Source organism: Cebidichthys violaceus, unplaced genomic scaffold (genome assembly GCF_023349555.1).
Source record: "Cebidichthys violaceus isolate CVI_PGR_0920_01 unplaced genomic scaffold, fCebVio1.0.p SCAF_5, whole genome shotgun sequence".
NCBI classification, from domain to species: Eukaryota; Metazoa; Chordata; class Actinopteri; order Perciformes; family Stichaeidae; genus Cebidichthys; species Cebidichthys violaceus.
The window spans coordinates 13848170-13864780 of NW_027176705.1; the positions used below are offsets into that span (position 1 = coordinate 13848170).

The following is a 16611-nucleotide window of genomic DNA, read 5'->3' on the forward strand; positions in this document are numbered from 1 at the left end:
CAGAGAAAGCGCTGTGACTAACAAGATAATGATTATTTTTTTGATTAAACTCTTCAATTGTTTTGCCTTGAAAATGTCTCAATTGAAAAGCATTACATCTGCAGCTGAAACCATCAAACATTTGGCATTTCTTGAAAATGACTGAAGAGATGTCCTGCCTGATTGACTAATTCTTTCACCTCCACAATTGATTTGATGCCAACTAACTTTTCTTGGACCTTATGCAACACAGGTTTGATTTTTTTCAGGCTAAATATGGTGCCTTATAATGTAGTAAATATGGTCTTAGACCTCAATGACAGAGTAAGAGAAAGTGTCCAGACAGATCAGAGTGGGATATTTTACAAAAGTAATATACAAAATAGTATAGGAGCACAGCAGTAACGATCACTGCTGTATTGTGCGATTGAAATAATACAACCCACAATTGTCTAACTCCCCGTCTAGACACCAAAGGGCTGTAAGGCATCGTACAACACGCACAAAACCCCCCCCAAAAAAACAAACAAGCCGCAATGTATGCAGACTAAAAGTCGTCATATAAGACATTTCATTCAATCGTGCCAAAAACAAAATTTAACTCACCACGCGTAGTAGCGGCGAGGCACTGCAACTGTACTGCTAGTTCCGTTAGCAGTTAGTCAAACAGCGCCCAAAACAATAAAAGTGAGCCACAACCAATGGGCTGTAAAATGTCGTAAAACACACTTCATTCAAACTCAAAAACAAGCACCGATGTATGCAGCCAGTCGGCTCGAAGTCGTCGTATAAGACACGTCATACAATTTTACCCAAAACTAAAAACTCACCATGCTGTCTGCCCGCTTAGCAGCAGATGAGTTGTGTGTGTGCGTGCGTGCGTGTGTATGTTGATAGTGCCGTTAGCTGTTAGCCAAACACACCGCAAACTGTCCCCCCCCCCCCCCCCCCCACTCTTGGTGCAGAGTAGTGGACAGGGGGTCGGAGATGCACTCAGCTATGTTACCACCAGCGGGGCCCCTACCGGCCGGGCTGGTTAGTAGTAAGTGAGGAGTCAGCAGGTAGTCAATGGCAGAATAAAACAGGCTATAAAAAGGTGTTTTGATAAAGTGCTAGTCACTGCAACCACGAGATGTCCTTGTGAACCCAGCCATAACTGATATAATGCAGTTTGCTGCAGCATAATGTGAGATTAGCTGTGGACAGACACATAGGTGCACACTCACTCACAGAACTACACACATGCGACCAATCGCATTATCCTCCTAGTGGAGATAATTGTAATTAGATACTCGCTCTTTAACTTTCCAAAGCGTGATGTTAAGACTTTAAACACTTGAAACAGAGACTCTGACTAAGAGCCCCCTGGGCCTGTAGGGGTTGTTGAGTTATGTATCCATATATATCTTTTCTGTCTCTCACTCTCTACATGTTGCCATGAAGATCTTCATCTCTCCGTCTTCAGCCAGCAGACTTGTGTGAAAAGCATTTTTAAAGTTCTCGGTGAAAGTCAGATCGGTCTCAAACCTCACCTTGTTGGCCCAGATCACAGTCGTTCCTGGTTTGCAGAAATGCTTCATGGTGACCAGGAGCTCGTCCAGGAAGTCGTGATGGTAGACCACGTCAGCTGCCAGCACGTAGTCATACCGGTAGACGGATGTAGGGTAGTTGCTCTCCAGGTCGTGGCCCCAGGACAGAGCTTCTACCTGGGGAGTGTATCTGCAACGATTCCTGGTGTTCTTCATCACATTGGCCCGGAGGTTACCCAACACGTCAGGTAAGTCTGTAGCTGTGACTGACGCTCCTGAGGAAAACAGGAAATCCGACATCAAAATAGCTACAATAACAGTAAAAAAAATAAAGCATACTGGCGATATATATAGGAGTTTGTAGTGTGCAAATGTAGTTTAAGCAACGAAAGTTCTTTATTCGTTTAGGCTCTGGTGGGAAATTCATCCAAAAGACACACTTTTGTGCTGCACATGGTAACAAAATCAAGCAATAGTTGATAAAGAGTATGCGTGTGTTTTGGGTCAAAGCTTGTGTAAAATGTCATGGGTTACTTTTATTAACTTTTCCCAAATATAACTGATGATTTTTGGGTTTGTGCTCATTGTGCGAATTAAACTGGAGACCGCTCACCCAGCAGACTGGCCACAATGGTTACCAGTCCAGTTCCTGCTCCCAGCTCCAGCACCTCCTTTTTCTGCAGGTTCACCTTCTTCCTGTTGTTGTCCAGGAAGGAGCACAGAGCCAACGCCTGCAGGGCAAAGACATAAACATCTCTTATAAGATGTGTATGTTAAGAAAAACAGTAAAAAACTGTAATGCTGTTTTCAGAGGCACTCACTGCTGGCCACATCACTGCTCCAAAGGAGTCTATGGACTCGTGAATAACAATGTCGTGTCCTGCGTAATGGTAGACATCCCTACCAATGAGAGTGTTGATGCCGGGAACCCAGGCTGGAGGTCTGTCCTGCTGTTCTGATGTGTGGAGAGGATGAATCAAGACTTTAACAGAGGGGAACATCCAGTCAGATTCAAAAGCAATGAAGACAAAACTACAAATACATCATGAACACACAATGCCACAATATACAAGTCAAGCCAGGTGTCTCCATTTAGGGCGATCACCACCTTAAAGAAACAAAACACAGAAACCCCCCCCCCCCCCCCCCATAACAACTGAGTCCTGCAGGGAATCCCAAAAATTGGCTGAATCCCCAGAACCTCATACACTTTACCAAATGTTCTTAAGTTCTTTGAAAAAGTATTTTAGGTGAACCAGTGTCCTTCAGCAGTCCAGCATCTCTTGCACCGCAGCAACCTTGGAAGCAATTTTAAAAACGGTGAAGCAAGGACAAGAGGAGAACCAAGAAGACGAACACATAGTAAAACCCTTATTGCTGGGGAGACCTGTACAACGCGTCTGCCACCACATTGTCGGTCCCCTTTACATAGCGGATATCTAAGCAGTACGACTGCAAAAGACCATCTGATCAACCTCTGGTTGGAACACTGCAACGAGTTAAGGAAGGACAGTGGGTTGTGGTCAATGTGCACAACTACAGGGGTACCACTGCCACCAACATATACACCAAAATGTTTTAAGGCCATGATTAGCGCTAGCGCTTCTTTTTCAATGACAGAATAAATTTAACTGACACAAGTTAAATTTCTTTGAGAAGAAGCTTACGGGCTTATCTATCCCCAGGACATCTGCTTGCATGAGGACGGACCCTGCGCCTACATAGCTTGCGTCCTCATAGATTTTAAACGGCCTGTCAAAGCGCGGAGCAGCCAGAACCGGGGAAGAGCAGAGGAGTGTTTTCACCTGTACGAATGCTTCTTGACAGCTCGGTGACCAGACAAATTTTGTCTTGCCCCTAAGCCAATCAGTGAGCGGTGCCACGACTGTTGAAAAGTTCCTACAAAAACTTCTATAATAGCCAACTAGGCCCGGAAAACGCATCAACTCCTTTTTTTGTGGTTGGAACCGGATACTGCTCAATTGCCTGAACTTTTGCACATTACCTTGGCCGACCACCCGACCGAGGTAGGTCACGGTCGCCCTGGCAAACTCACACTTTGTGAGATTCATCGTTAGCCTTGCCTCTGCCAAACGATTAAACAGTTCATGGATACGTTCCAAATGAGTTTCCCACGTGTCAGAATAAACATCATCCAAATAAACTGCACACCCCTGCATGTCACCAATAACTGTTCATCAGATGCTGGAACGTAGCCGGTGCATTCCGCAGCCCAAAAGACATCACAGTGTGCGAGTAGAGACCAGTTGGAGTTGTGAAAGCAGATATCTCACGTGCTCGCTGGGACAAGGGAACCTGTCAATATCCCTTAAGAAGGCCAAATTTACTGACAAATTTTGCTGAGCCAACTGGAAGAACAGGGCTCTGCAATACCGTTTTCCAGCATATAATTCACCTCTGCATCCATGCAACAGGGCTTGGTCGGGAGTACTTAATGAGTCTTCCTCATCTCCCAACAGGTTCGGTAGAGCCAACCAAAACCGGATCAGCTAAACAAGCTGCATTAACATCACCAAGTGAAAGTGGTTCAGAGGTGCGCACATAATATGGCTTAAGTAAGTTTACATGACAAAGCTGAGTTGGCTTTCTACGCTGAGGTGTTGAAATTATGTAATTCTGCGCAGAGATTTGTTTCAACACTATATGCGGACCAGTGAACTTTGCCTGAAGAGGTGAACCAACCATAGGGAGCAAGGCCAGCACTTGGTCACCAGGACTAAAAGTGCGACGCTCAGCGTGACGGTCATACGAGCGTTTCAGCTGACATATGACACGTTTTAATGAAGCTACTGACATCTTTTTTCATACAAGGCCAAAAGAAGTGCCTTAACTTCCGGTCATAAGTTTCCATGAGTGTCCTGACTCATCATGAGCTACTTTTAATACTGACTGATGCAATGTAACAGGCAAAACTATCTGAAACACTGGTTCCCCGACAAAACTCCCAGAGCGCTGCACCCACTTTCTCACCAACAGCAAACCATGAAGGAAATAACCACCAGCACATCAGTCTCAGGGTGAACCGGTTCAAACAGCTCCTTCAGAGAGGGGTCAGTGTGCTGCTCTGCAACCACATCACTGAGAGATATTGACAGAGGAAAATTAGACAGAGGCAACGAGAATTTCGCTGCAACATTTTCTTTATCTGACTGAGACACAGGTTTCGAAGCTGCCATTGCACGTGTTATTGCGCAGGCTATGAACGCCTCAGGGAAATCCTGTTCCTTTTTGCCTGGGTCTAATCTCAACAGTGGCACAGGTTGCACCACAGACACGTGCGCCAACCAAATCGTTTCCCAGGATGACAGAAATCCCCTGGATTGGAAATGCTGGGTGCACCGCTGGTTTAGCCTCACCCTGCAACAAATCACAATGGAGCATTACTTTGTGCAATGGAACCAACAGAACATCTATTCCCCGAACAGGAACAAAGTCTCCTGTATCAGACTCCCTGGAGATGGGAAGTACTCCTGCCTGAATGAAAGAGTCAAAAGCCCCTGTGTCCCTCAAAATTGTCACTGGCACCTTCATCTCACTTCCTACCATGGACACCACACCTTCCAAACTCACAGGACCAGAGTCTTTTACATGTAAGTCAAGACAGTCCGGAGTGATGACTTGAGAAACGGGTGCGGCTAAACCAACACCTTTAGCATGAGCACCACAAGCAGCATTTATAGGCTGAAGTTTCAACCAATGACAGTCGACCTCCCAGTGTCCCCGTTTGTGACAATAACTACAAACTGTTTCTGCATTACGCAGATTACTGCTGCCTTTAACTGGAAACGTTTTACCATGCCTGCCCAATGACTCCCCGCCACCGGCAGCACCAGTGTCTGTTACCATTACCAGCCCTGTGATCTCCAAATGCGCCTCCGTGCGTAAGCACATAATCGTCAGCGAGTGCCGCTGCTGCAGCCGCGTTTGTTACTTTCTGCCCACTGATGTAGGCAGAAACGCGCACAGGAACTGCATTTTTAAACTGCTCTAGTACCACAAGTTCACACCATTGATCAAAGTCATTAACACCTGAAGCAGAGCACCAACGGGTGAAACAAGTAGTCAGATCACGCGCGACCTCCAGATGATCTGATTCTCTCCTTTTTCCAAGTTCCTGAATCGTTGCCGGTGGCCCTCAGGAACCAACTCATAGGCCTTTATCGCTGCATTCACAGAGGAATGAGTTTTACTATCAGCGTCAGTTAACGAGAAGTACGACTCCTGCGCTCTCCCAGTCAGCATGCAGTGCAGCATCAGCGTGCGCGCGGAATCTGGCAAATTACGCGCGTCAGCCACACGCTCAAACAACCCCGGATCTTTTTCCGAAAATGACAAGAGCCTTAAGTTACCCAAGACATCAAAACCATCCCCAGATTGCTCTAAAAAGACTAAACTCACCAACATCTGACATCTTGCCTTCCTTAATTAATGACAGTCTAAAGTTTAGACGGGATCTAAATTTAACTGGAGAACTGGAGTTAACTGCTCCATCACCAATTTGGCATTTCCAATTTGGCATTTCCAGCCTCTCCACAGCCAATTCGTTCTCCAGTTCTGCTGGTTTAAACTTGTCGTGGTCAAGTTGTAACATGAGTAACTCGTTTTACTGTTCAAACGTTAAACTAGATCCCGTTTGGGGCGGAGACCACCCAGGAAAACAGCTGATGGATTCTCAGTCAAAACATTCTTTTCAAATAAATTAGATTTCAAAATGGCCTTCACTCTCTCCTTTTGACGTTTATCACCAATATCGATTTCATAATATTCTGCTATTTTCATCAGTTGCTCTTTAGTGCAGATATCTAAACACTTCTCGCGCTCCATATTTAAGTGTGCATTAAATCAATGAAACGAATAGTGAAGGCTACGTACTGGTGCACAAACCACATACTGGCCTAATCAGCATACGAGTGCGCCCCTCTAGCTGACTGCCTAACCATAATACATACAAAGTCAACCCTGGTCTTCATGCAGTTAATGGTGGTGGGTAATTACGCACTGAAGCGCAGTGGCGAGGGAAAGCAACCAGAAACTGTCGACTCACCCTGAGCCATAGATGTGCTCCCGAGCAAGATTGCTCTAAACACGTTCACCGCAACACTAATACAAAACAACAAGACGAAACCCAAAGGGGTAACGCCACTGAGCCTGACAGTGGAACAGCGTTTGTATCAAAGTTACTTTAAGTGCACCAGCCAGACAACACCTTACATTGATTTGCAATTTTCACACCGAGACGAGAGAAAAAAAAAAAACTACTTCCAAAAAAACTTCATATCTATGCAGAAAATAGATACAAACTACTGCATCTCCCAAACAAACGCTCCTGTGTCCCACTATAAGACCCGCAAAGGAATTACGCACGCCGGACAGCGCTATAGGGAGTCCAGGGAAACCCCCACTTACAATTTAGTGACGTCAACAATGACGTACATTTACAAACAATTAAGCATGAGCAATAGCAATACTCAAACAAACCAACAAAGCTACATACCCATTACTGCAAAATGGACCAATATCGATTCCGGACGAGTCCCCAACTTGTCACAACCCGGCTCTGAGGCCATGACACTAGATAGGGAGACGCAGACGTTTGGCCAAAGTAAGCAGTTTGTTAAACATAATACGACATCGAGGGAGGGGGCGTTGCTCCACGGGGTGAAAAGAGAGCGCCCTCGTTGCCAGAAAGGCGGAGCTTTATTCCTGCAGACACCGGGCCCAGGTGTCTTCATTTAAGGCGACCACCACCTTAAAGAAGCATATAAACACACAAGTAGCTACAGAAGGTAGGGAACCGTCACACCCTATATGTATTTCCTCACTTGTAGTGGTAACTTAGTGATATCTAGCCAATCAGATATTTTCGAGTTTATTTGTGCAGGTTTTGATTTTTGCTGCCTTAATAATATAGATTAGTGGAATTGTGTTTTGCATCAAAACTAATTACATTTAAAATAATGATAGTCTTCAGCTATGCTAACAGCTTTGTGAGGCTTAGTCACAGCACCGATCTTTGTCCCTTGTACTTCACACTGCTCTTGTCTTCCATGTCCCCGGCTTGTGTGTGTGTGTGTGTGTGTGTGTGTGTGTGTGTGTGTGTGTGTGTGTGTGTGTGTGTGTGTGTGTGTGTGTATCTCTTCCTGTCCTGTTGACAACCTGGGCCAAGTCTATATTCACACCTGCCTTCAATCTGTTCATCACCTCCCTCAGCTCAGACAGATAAGTGTGCATTTTCACAGCTCACAGCTCACAGCTGACTCACCTGTTACCTCTTCCTCACTGTCTCTCTCTTCATCCTCTTCACAGTCGTCGTCATTAAGGACCATTATCCTCTCCATCTCTTCCTCCCAATCAAACTCATGCTTGTTTTTTTCTTCCTTGTCATCTCGTCTTTCCACATGAGGTTCTTCTACTACAATGTTTTCCTTTCCTTTTTTCTATATTGACATAGTGAAGCTCAATGTCAATGCTTTTCATTGCTCTCCTCCTCTACCTCTTCCTCCTTTACTTTCTCCTTCTCAATCAGCAGATTTTGGATTTCCAGGTCACCTTCTTCCTCTTCCTCTCTACACCAGGGGTCTTCAATGCTTTACAGGCCAAGGACCCCCAAAGTGATAGAGAGATGGAGCAGGGACCCCCTACTAAATATATTGTATAAAATTGTGTTTTATATTAAACTGGGCCTAGTGCCATGTATAAACATACCTTGTTGTTGTGCATTCAATACTAAGCTGTTCAAATAATATACAGGTTCATATATTCATGTTTTCATTTTAAAGGTACAGTGAGTAGGGTGGCCGGGCCACTGCCATTTAGAAACACACCTTGTATGATAATCATGCATACAAGCTATTCAAATTGACGTTTTAATGTTAAACATTACATTACGTTACAGTCATTTAGCAGACGCTTTTATCCAAAGCGACTTACAATAAGTGCATCAACATTGGTAATCAAAAGAACTACTAGTCACCAGAAGTCATAAGTACATTTCCTTTTTCAAACAAGCATCTAAGAGCATGAAGCAGAGCATAACTCAGAGCCAAAGTACAGGGCAGAAACAAACAAAAACAGTAAGTGCAAAAAAAAGTAATATGAATACAATAAGTGCAACAAGCTAGTATGAATACAATAAGTGCAACAAGCTAGTATGAATACAATAAGTGCAACAAGCTAGTATGAATACAATAAGTGCAACAAGCTAGTATGAATACAATAAGTGCTGAGTGGAAGGCTCATAAATGTGGAAACGAAAATGAGTGATGGCCTATTAGTGCCACTGCCATGCATAAACATACCTGTTATCTTGCAAACAATACTGAACTATTAAAATAATGGACAGATTCATGTTTAAAAAAAAAAATGTAAAAAAAATTGTCTAATCAACCAAACATTTTGCGGACCCCCTGTTGAAGACCTCTGCTCTACATGTTGCCATGAAGATCTTTATATCTCCGTCTTCAGCCAGCAGACTTGTGTGAAAAGCATTTTTAAAGTTCTCGGTGAAAGTCAGATCAGCCTCCAACCTCACCTTGTTGGCCCAGATCACAGTCGTTCCTGGTTTGCAGAAATGCTTCATGGTGACCAGGAGCTCGTCCAGGAAGTCGTGATGGTAGACCACGTCAGCTGCCAGCACGTAGTCATACCGGTAGACGGATGTAGGGTAGTTGCTCTCCAGGTCGTGGCCCCAGGACAGAGCTTCCACCTGGGGAGTGTATCTGCAACGATTCCTGGTGTTCTTCATCACATTGGCCCGGAGTTTACCCAACACGTCAGGTAAGTCTGTAGCTGTGACTGACGCTCCTGAGGAAAACAGGACATCCAACATCAAAATAGCTACAATAACAGTAAAAAAAGCATACTGGCGATATATTAAGGAGTTTGTAGTGTGCAAATGCAGTTTTAATGTAGCTACTATTTTGAATTTGTACATCTTGATGTTCTGCATCACATCTTTGATCCATTGATTGTGTAATGGAGGGCTTCCATTGAAATATAATTGAGTGTCTAGCTAATAGAGAGGAAAAAGCAACGACTGATTTGAATCATGTGGAACTGAGAATATACCAAAAATGGCAATTGTAGGAAAGGGTTTGATATCACAGCCCTCTGGTTTTACTGCCGACAGTTGATAATGGTTTTGACTTCACCACACATTGGTTTTACCACAAAATGAAATGGTGTCTGTTGACACCTGGCACATCACAGATGGCGCTTAGGTTTGGGAATATTCTCTCAAGTTTGGTTTTAGAGAAGTGTAGCCGTTTTATGGCACGTGTTTAAAAGAGGAATGGACCCTCGAAAGAACCCTGTCCCATTCCTCGTCTGAAGTTTCTTGTCTTTTCCCTGACTTGTACTCTGTACCTGTGCAAATGGCAAATAAAGTTTAACGTGAATATAAACGTCTTACCGAGGAGTGCTGCTACAACAGACATGAGGCCAGTTCCTGCTCCGATCTCCAGGACCGTCTTGTCCACAAGACTCAACTGTTCACGATGAGTGTCCAGGTAGTGACAGAGAGCCAGAGCCTGAGGGAAGTCAAGATGACTTTGAGTTACAGGAGGTATAAGCGCTTTAGGGTTGGGGCAACTGAAGGATCACTGGAGCAGGTTAAGTATGGACCCGAGGCTCAGAGCAGCAAAGACCAACAAGGTCTTTGTAGATGAATGAGTAGCAGTGGATATCATGTTGTCCGGCGGCCTCAGAGTGCAGGCAGCAGCACGTCAATATGATATCCCCATAATCCAGAACTGACACTAACACTGTGAGTGGGATTGCATCAACAAACAGAGCCATCCCAGAAAATACAGTATTGACAAGTGTAATGGTACACAAGGGCATTGTCTGACATATTCTGGCAAAAGAGGTTGCAAATCTCCAAAAAAAGTGCTACTCACCGCCGGCCATACCATGCCAGCAAAGCAATCAAGAACCCCGTCGATCAAAATCTCCTGCCCAACGTAATAGTACACCTCCTTATCGACTTTGAGGTAGAAACACGGAGCCCAGGCTGGTTTTTGATCTGAATGATACAAAAATCAGATGCTCAGTTCTCTGAGGTCTCTCAGCAAAAGTTTGGAAACGTTTTACATCCTGCATTTTCTTGCATCCTTCATCTTACCTTTCTTTTCCTCTTCCGCGCCGTCCACTCTGCTTTTCATATAATGGGTTTCCCCCAAAAAGTGTGTGGACAAAGTATCCATTTATAATCCTGTATGCTGTTGGACTTAAACAGATCTCAGATATTAGAGTTTGAGCTTCAAGTCAATGTTTGTAATAACGTCCTGTTTCTTTTTTTCCCCCTTAATTAACTGAGTTATCTTTCTTGTTGATACAAAAGTAAATTCATTATTATCAAAACAGAATTTTTTACAAGATATAAACAAGATTATACAAGATTTTCAAGTCATATATTTTTGATATTTTGCTTACTGATATGTTACTGTGATTTTCTACCTTCTTCTAATTCTTGATTAAAAAGTTCTTAGTGCAAGTACTTCCCACATAGCTTTTGTAAATACAATCAAAACCTCACTTTTAAACACCCTACCCGTGACCTTTGACATACCTGATTGTGCTTTATTTCCCAGTGAAGGATCTTAGGAGCAATCAGACTGCATCTCGAGGCGTCTGACTTTGAAGTTATAGCATCCTGTTGGATACACCCATCCTCATCACAAGGACACAAGGGTATTTTTAGAACCCGTGCCCAGGAGAAATGAACACAAGCAAGTTCAGCGCGCACGTAAACACACACACACACACACACACACACACACACACACACACACACACACAACAACAGCAAAGATGAGACTGTGAAGGAGCCAAAATGACGGGAATGTCACGATACCAGCAGGCATGTATCTTTGCTTCCAGTGTCGCTTATGGACTTCCCTGCTGGTGCTTTATAGAATCCTCCACAGCCTGTAAGCTCGTACTGAATATGATTTTAAATTATATAAAATTAAATAATACTAAACCTGTAAAAAATGACTCCTGCATTAACTCTGCTGAATGATTTCCAGCTACTTGGTAGTCCACAAATAGTCACATTGGAAAACCAGACCAAAACCTTTTTTGTGATTGGCTTGAGAGCATATTGACAGAAAGCACTTGAATGTGTATGTTTTCAACCAAACAATTATAACCCCAAAGCCTCATTAAGTGATTTTAACTGCTGTTAAGTTGGTCACACTTTTATCAGACAGTATAGATCATTTAATGTAAAGATGGAACGTGTCTATGCTGTCCTTGCCTACTCGTTTTTCTTGCAATGACCTCAATTGCCTCACCAGAGACGGGAGGTAACAGGATCAGGTTGGTATGCGACATGCCCCCAAGAAAAGAAGAGGGCTTCTGTAATTGAAATCTCAATTAGACCTTCCTCGGTTACATTTGACATCTTGGGCCATGAAGTATCACCTTCCAGTTTCAGGTATCCTCAAACTAAATCCACTCACGTCCCAAAACTTGGAATCCATCCAGGACCTCAGGGTGGTTTGACCTGACGATGGGGAGTGCACAGTGGTTGGGTCATCCCTAAACTGTGTGTTGTTGATGTGGAGCAGCCTTACTTGGACAGAAGATAAGAGCGTTTAAGGTTGAGTTTTTGGCAGCATCTCAGCTCTGTCTCTCGGTGAAAGGTTGTTTGTTATCAACAGACTGTTGAAAGAGCGATGAAGTTAACCAATGCCTCTTCAAGGCCTCAGAGAGTCTTCACCGCCACCAGCATAGATAGCCTGTCTTGTCCCCCTTTAACCCAGCATGTGTTTCTGCATCCAAACACATATCCATCACAGGAATAATATATCAGATTTAAAAGGTTGCATGAATAGTAGGTGACTTCAACTTTCCAATATAATTAAGCTAACTGGTGACTTTCCAAAACATGCAAAGTTTGTGAGTAACTCATGTTACCGAAGCAGCTCAAATTGCCCAATATGGATGTGATCTTTTAATTTGACCTCGTTCAACTGTTTTGCAGCTGAATGTTAAGTAAAGTTGTCTCATTTGGACAGAAATGTTGCAAATAATTATTAAATTTTTTGGACTTATGGCAAACTTGGTAGCAAACAGTTACTTATTTACACATCCAGAAGTTATAGAGCAACTTTATATATATATATATATATATATATATATATATATATACATTTTTTTTTGTTCACCAATATCTCTCTTATAGCTCTGTTTTTAGTCTCTACCAGCTAGAACATATCTGGCTCCTCAGCTGCTAAATGCTGCGCTATGTTCACCAGCTTGTAGCTAACTGTGTCTGTCTGCTGTTTGGTGCTCAGCAGGAAGTGTACAAAGAGTTTTAAAGCAAGCGAAACATTGTCACATTGGGGAAAAAATGTTAAGTTTGGCCTGATGGTGGTGCCAGAAGAAAGGTTTGTTGTTGCCTAAATCCTAAGGGTGTATCCTCTGTATACAGCTGGTCTTGTCAGGTTTAACTCAGGTTAAACTAAGGTTTACATTTTTAGACCTGCTAAACTTTCACCAGCCTCGGTTGTACTTTAAAGCTCAGCTTTGCTTGCTGCTGACCGTTAATAACGTTATCTGATTAACATGCCAGTCGTTCATGGTCGCCAGAGGATTCATCTTTAGGGAACCATTAGTGACTGATCCAACATTATAGGAAAAATGTTTTTTGACAACTGTGACTAGCCATGATTAGGTGACAAATCCAAAATGCCCACCAAACATAAAAAAGCCTTGAGTGTATCCAGACATACATTTTCCAGTTTATTAAGTTCAGCTAAATGATCAGATTAGCGATAAATAAGGCCGTTCAGCTTTTTTTTGTCAGATTGAATTCAACGGTCGTTTTGGAGTTTGGGGTGTTCTAGTAGATAAATACACCTGTAAATAATATAATGTGTAAAAACATGGATCACAACTTGAGATTGTGATTTTCTGGCATATCAAACTATGAATATCAACAAGTCTTAATGTAGACATTTTCACATGAGATCCATAAAAACACGTGACATTACAAACATTCCCATTCAGCAAGACAATTTACACATTTGACCTAAATCTGCAGTCACAGACGCACTCACGCAATGTCACACACAATGAATATACAGTGTGTATTAACAATTCAGGCAGCAGCCTCTCCCTAGTCCTTAGTCCTCTTGTCCTTCCTCCAGGCTCGGTACAGTTTGATACTCAGACTGGGGAGGTCGTACAGCTCCTCCAGGTTGAAGCGCTGCCGAAAGCGGTCAACGAAGCTGTTCTCTGGGTCCAGACGAAAGCGCATGGCCCACAGGATCTGTGTGTTTTCATGGCACAGGTAGTCAAAGGTGTCCATCAGCTCCTCCAGGTAAGGATGGGCGTACACCACGTCAGCTGCCAGGATGTAGTCGAAACAATGTGTGGCACGCGGGAAACGCTGCTCCACCTCCTGACCCCAGATGAACTCTGTGACCTAGAAACAGAGATGATTGAGTAAAACACCAACACAATGCAACATACATTGCTGATAGTTTGATTTTTAAAGATCAACCCAACAGTATGAAATCTGAATAGAAAAACCCTACCAGAGGGATGTACTTGCATCGGTCCTTGGTGTTGCGCATGACATTGTACTTGAGGTTCCCCAACACATCCGGCAGGTCAGTGGAGGTCACCTTAGCACCTGGAGAGAGACAGTGCAGCTGGGTGTTAAAGGGAATGAGACACAAACGACAACAGAGAGAGGACACATTTAAAGATTAAGTCCAAGAAACTTGTTAGAGCTAATCACCAGATGTGTTTTGTTTCCGTACCTAACAGGCTGGACACGATGGAGACGAGCCCAGTTCCAGCACCAAGTTCAATCACGTTTTTGTCCGTCAGGTTGTATTCGTCTCGGTTGGTCTCTAAGAAATGACACAACACCATCGCCTGTTGGGGAACACAGGTTTAAAGTTCACTGGCAGCAGCAGTGCAGCAGCTAATTATTTGTGATAATGTATAAATCAGGGCGTACCGAGGGCCAGAGTACAGCTCCATAGAGGTCTGTGGACTCTTTAATACGGATTTCCAAATCAGAAAAGACGTATCCCTCCCAGGCTTCCGGACCGATCAAGGAGGGATGGAAACACCGAGCCATTATGGCTTTAGCTAGCTCTGCATCCACAGCAGCGAGGGGAGGAAAATACCACATAAAGCTTAAAGTGTGATACTGTAGTGAGTGAGGACAATGCAGAGCCTAGAATAACACAAGACATACAAATAGACCTTTTTCACAGCAGGCATTTTGACGTCACAGCAGGAGACATTGACTCACTGGTACATTGAAATGGTATGGAGCTATAATTATAATGTTATTTGTTTGCACCTGTGCTTTTCCTGTTGTGACAAGTCAAGCATTTTTGCTGTGAAAAAGGTCATTAGAACACACAGCTTTTAACCTATACAATGCTACTGAGGCAAAAATAACCGAAAGGCCTTATAACACAGTTCATAGATTATTACTAGTTTTGTTAAAGATAATAATGGCTGTTTTTGATGATGGACACTTAATGGCTAAAATTTGCATCGATGTTTGAAATTTGCATTTAATTAGGAACTAAAATAGTTCCTATGGATACTTTTGGCACAGTGAGGGCTGTGGATTATCCAGATTAACATTATATCCAGAAAGAATGTTGATTTGTTTTTAATGGAATTTTTCGAAATCTCATAGATTAGATGGATATCTTAAAACTTGGTAAGAAGGTGAGTGATTTCGGTGAAACAGTCTCAAAATGAGTTAAAAAATAAACTGTCAACAACAAGATGGTTCTGCAGGGCTACTGTGCAGGATTGGTAGGTGTTTCTTTTATTTTGTCCACCACTGCACATCACTTAAATATGACTTAAATGTGCCAACCTTAAATCAAGCAGATGAGTAATCATGTTGTTCTTCTTTCATATCACATTACGGCTAACATTTAATTCTCTGCTCTATAAATGAATCACATTTAGGCTCATAATGCCCATCTGATCCTGCTGTTTGTTTGCCACATCATGTCTGTGTGTCAGACTCCAGCTATGTTACAGTGCCGACGGATACTCAGAGCATCTGATACACAACTTCAGTTATGCAACACTGGTTTGGAGAAAAGGTCAGGGGAGCCCACAGAGCTCAATGCAAAGGTTGGGGAGGACATCTATAGCTGTTGTGTGTGTATAATAATGTATATACGTCATTAACGAGCAGCGATGCAATTGTTTGCATGGAATAAATATTTCAACATCTTATGAGCTCTGACATTACAGTCATACTCAGTTGATTTATGGGATTTTAAATTAACTCTGCATCCATACTTCCTCTGAAATGTTTAAATGTGACCGTATTCCCAAAAAGTTCAAAAGTGCACCATACTGCCATTATCAATCACTGCCAATGAAATTAGAGAGAAAATCTTTAGTTTTTAGATGTGTATTACGAATTCTCACCTTCTTCTTTGGCCGTGGTGTCCTCCTTCATGGCCTTGGACTGTTGAGTCTCCATGTTTGAAGGAGTCCAAGCAGGAGGGCTAGAATCCAAACAGAAAATCTATAGCAGCCAACTGATTCTTTGGTCCCGGATCCTTTGGATTTCAGTCAATCTGGATCCAGATCTACAGTAGGCTGTTAGCTGTCACCTTCCGTGGTTTTAATTTACACACAAATAAAGTGTTTCTAACTTCTTGTCCAACGACTTCAACTCCACCCAACATTTCTAGCTCTCACTGCTTAAACCCCTCTCTACTGCAGTACGACTGACGGACAGCGACAGCTGCTCCGTCCGACTGCTGAACTGGAGCTGGGGAGTGAAGAGGAGGGGTAATGTAAAAATACTGACCCAAAATATACTTAATTTATAAAGTTAAAATAGGACTTTGTGCAAGTTATAGAAACCTCAAACATGCTTGAATTTTTCCCACTTGTGCAAAAGCCTCGACGTTTGTGTGTTTTCCGAGGCAGAAGGAGGAGGGTCGGTGTGTGCAGGAGCAGTATGTATGCGACTGAAATACTGCCTGGAAGAAATTTGTGGCGCTGAAGACTTGCACCTGTCTCAGTCTCACACTTGAAAAGTGACTGGAATGTCAGAAGATGTGCCAAACTT

General features: G+C 43.1%; 3 protein-coding genes across 3 annotated transcripts; all 3 read right to left on the minus strand.

Annotated features, from left to right (window-relative positions):
• Positions 1-956: 956 nt before the first annotated feature.
• On the minus strand, positions 957-7100 carry LOC137887665 (protein-lysine methyltransferase METTL21C-like). The gene is made up of 4 exons (XM_068730795.1): positions 7024-7100; positions 2330-2463; positions 2122-2239; positions 957-1783 (listed from the first exon to the last, which is right to left on the minus strand). Exons 1-4 carry the CDS (start codon positions 7094-7096, stop codon positions 1398-1400), a joined length of 711 nt encoding a protein of 236 aa, XP_068586896.1. The 5' UTR covers positions 7097-7100; the 3' UTR covers positions 957-1397.
• Positions 7101-8689: 1589 nt separating this feature from the next.
• Positions 8690-10729, minus strand: LOC137887726 (protein-lysine methyltransferase METTL21C-like). Its single transcript, XM_068730910.1, has 4 exons — positions 10651-10729; positions 10427-10551; positions 9940-10057; positions 8690-9332 (listed from the first exon to the last, which is right to left on the minus strand). Exons 1-4 carry the CDS (start codon positions 10688-10690, stop codon positions 8908-8910), a joined length of 708 nt encoding a protein of 235 aa, XP_068587011.1. The 5' UTR covers positions 10691-10729; the 3' UTR covers positions 8690-8907.
• A 2549-nt stretch (positions 10730-13278) lies between these two features.
• mettl21e (methyltransferase like 21e) lies at positions 13279-16209 on the minus strand. Its single transcript, XM_068730167.1, has 5 exons — positions 15960-16209; positions 14506-14645; positions 14303-14420; positions 14075-14172; positions 13279-13962 (listed from the first exon to the last, which is right to left on the minus strand). The coding sequence occupies exons 1-5, from the start codon at positions 16012-16014 to the stop codon at positions 13654-13656; spliced, it is 720 nt and encodes a 239-aa protein (XP_068586268.1). The 5' UTR covers positions 16015-16209; the 3' UTR covers positions 13279-13653.
• Positions 16210-16611: the final 402 nt, after the last annotated feature.

What these genes read in the sequence shown, in the direction of transcription:
- mettl21e (XM_068730167.1), bottom strand. Translation starts at nt 16,014, where the DNA reads ATGGAGACTCAACAGTCCAAGGCCATGAAGGAGGACACCACGGCCAAA. An exon ending in CATCGTGTCCAGCCTGTTAG is followed by an intron (nt 14,173 to 14,302) that starts GTACGGAAACAA and finishes GTCTCTCTCCAG; the next exon opens with GTGCTAAGGTGACCTCCACT. An exon ending in GATGCAAGTACATCCCTCTG is followed by an intron (nt 13,963 to 14,074) that starts GTAGGGTTTTTC and finishes CTCTGTTTCTAG; the next exon opens with GTCACAGAGTTCATCTGGGG.
- LOC137887665 (XM_068730795.1), bottom strand. Translation starts at nt 7,096, where the DNA reads ATGGCCTCAGAGCCGGGTTGTGACAAGTTGGGGACTCGTCCGGAATCG. An exon ending in GAGCAGTGATGTGGCCAGCA is followed by an intron (nt 2,240 to 2,329) that starts GTGAGTGCCTCT and finishes TTTGCCCTGCAG; the next exon opens with GCGTTGGCTCTGTGCTCCTT. An exon ending in CATTGTGGCCAGTCTGCTGG is followed by an intron (nt 1,784 to 2,121) that starts GTGAGCGGTCTC and finishes TGTTTTCCTCAG; the next exon opens with GAGCGTCAGTCACAGCTACA.
- LOC137887726 (XM_068730910.1), bottom strand. Translation starts at nt 10,690, where the DNA reads ATGAAAAGCAGAGTGGACGGCGCGGAAGAGGAAAAGAAAG. An exon ending in CGCGGAAGAGGAAAAGAAAG is followed by an intron (nt 10,552 to 10,650) that starts GTAAGATGAAGG and finishes TGTATCATTCAG; the next exon opens with ATCAAAAACCAGCCTGGGCT. An exon ending in TGTTGTAGCAGCACTCCTCG is followed by an intron (nt 9,333 to 9,939) that starts GTAAGACGTTTA and finishes TGTTTTCCTCAG; the next exon opens with GAGCGTCAGTCACAGCTACA.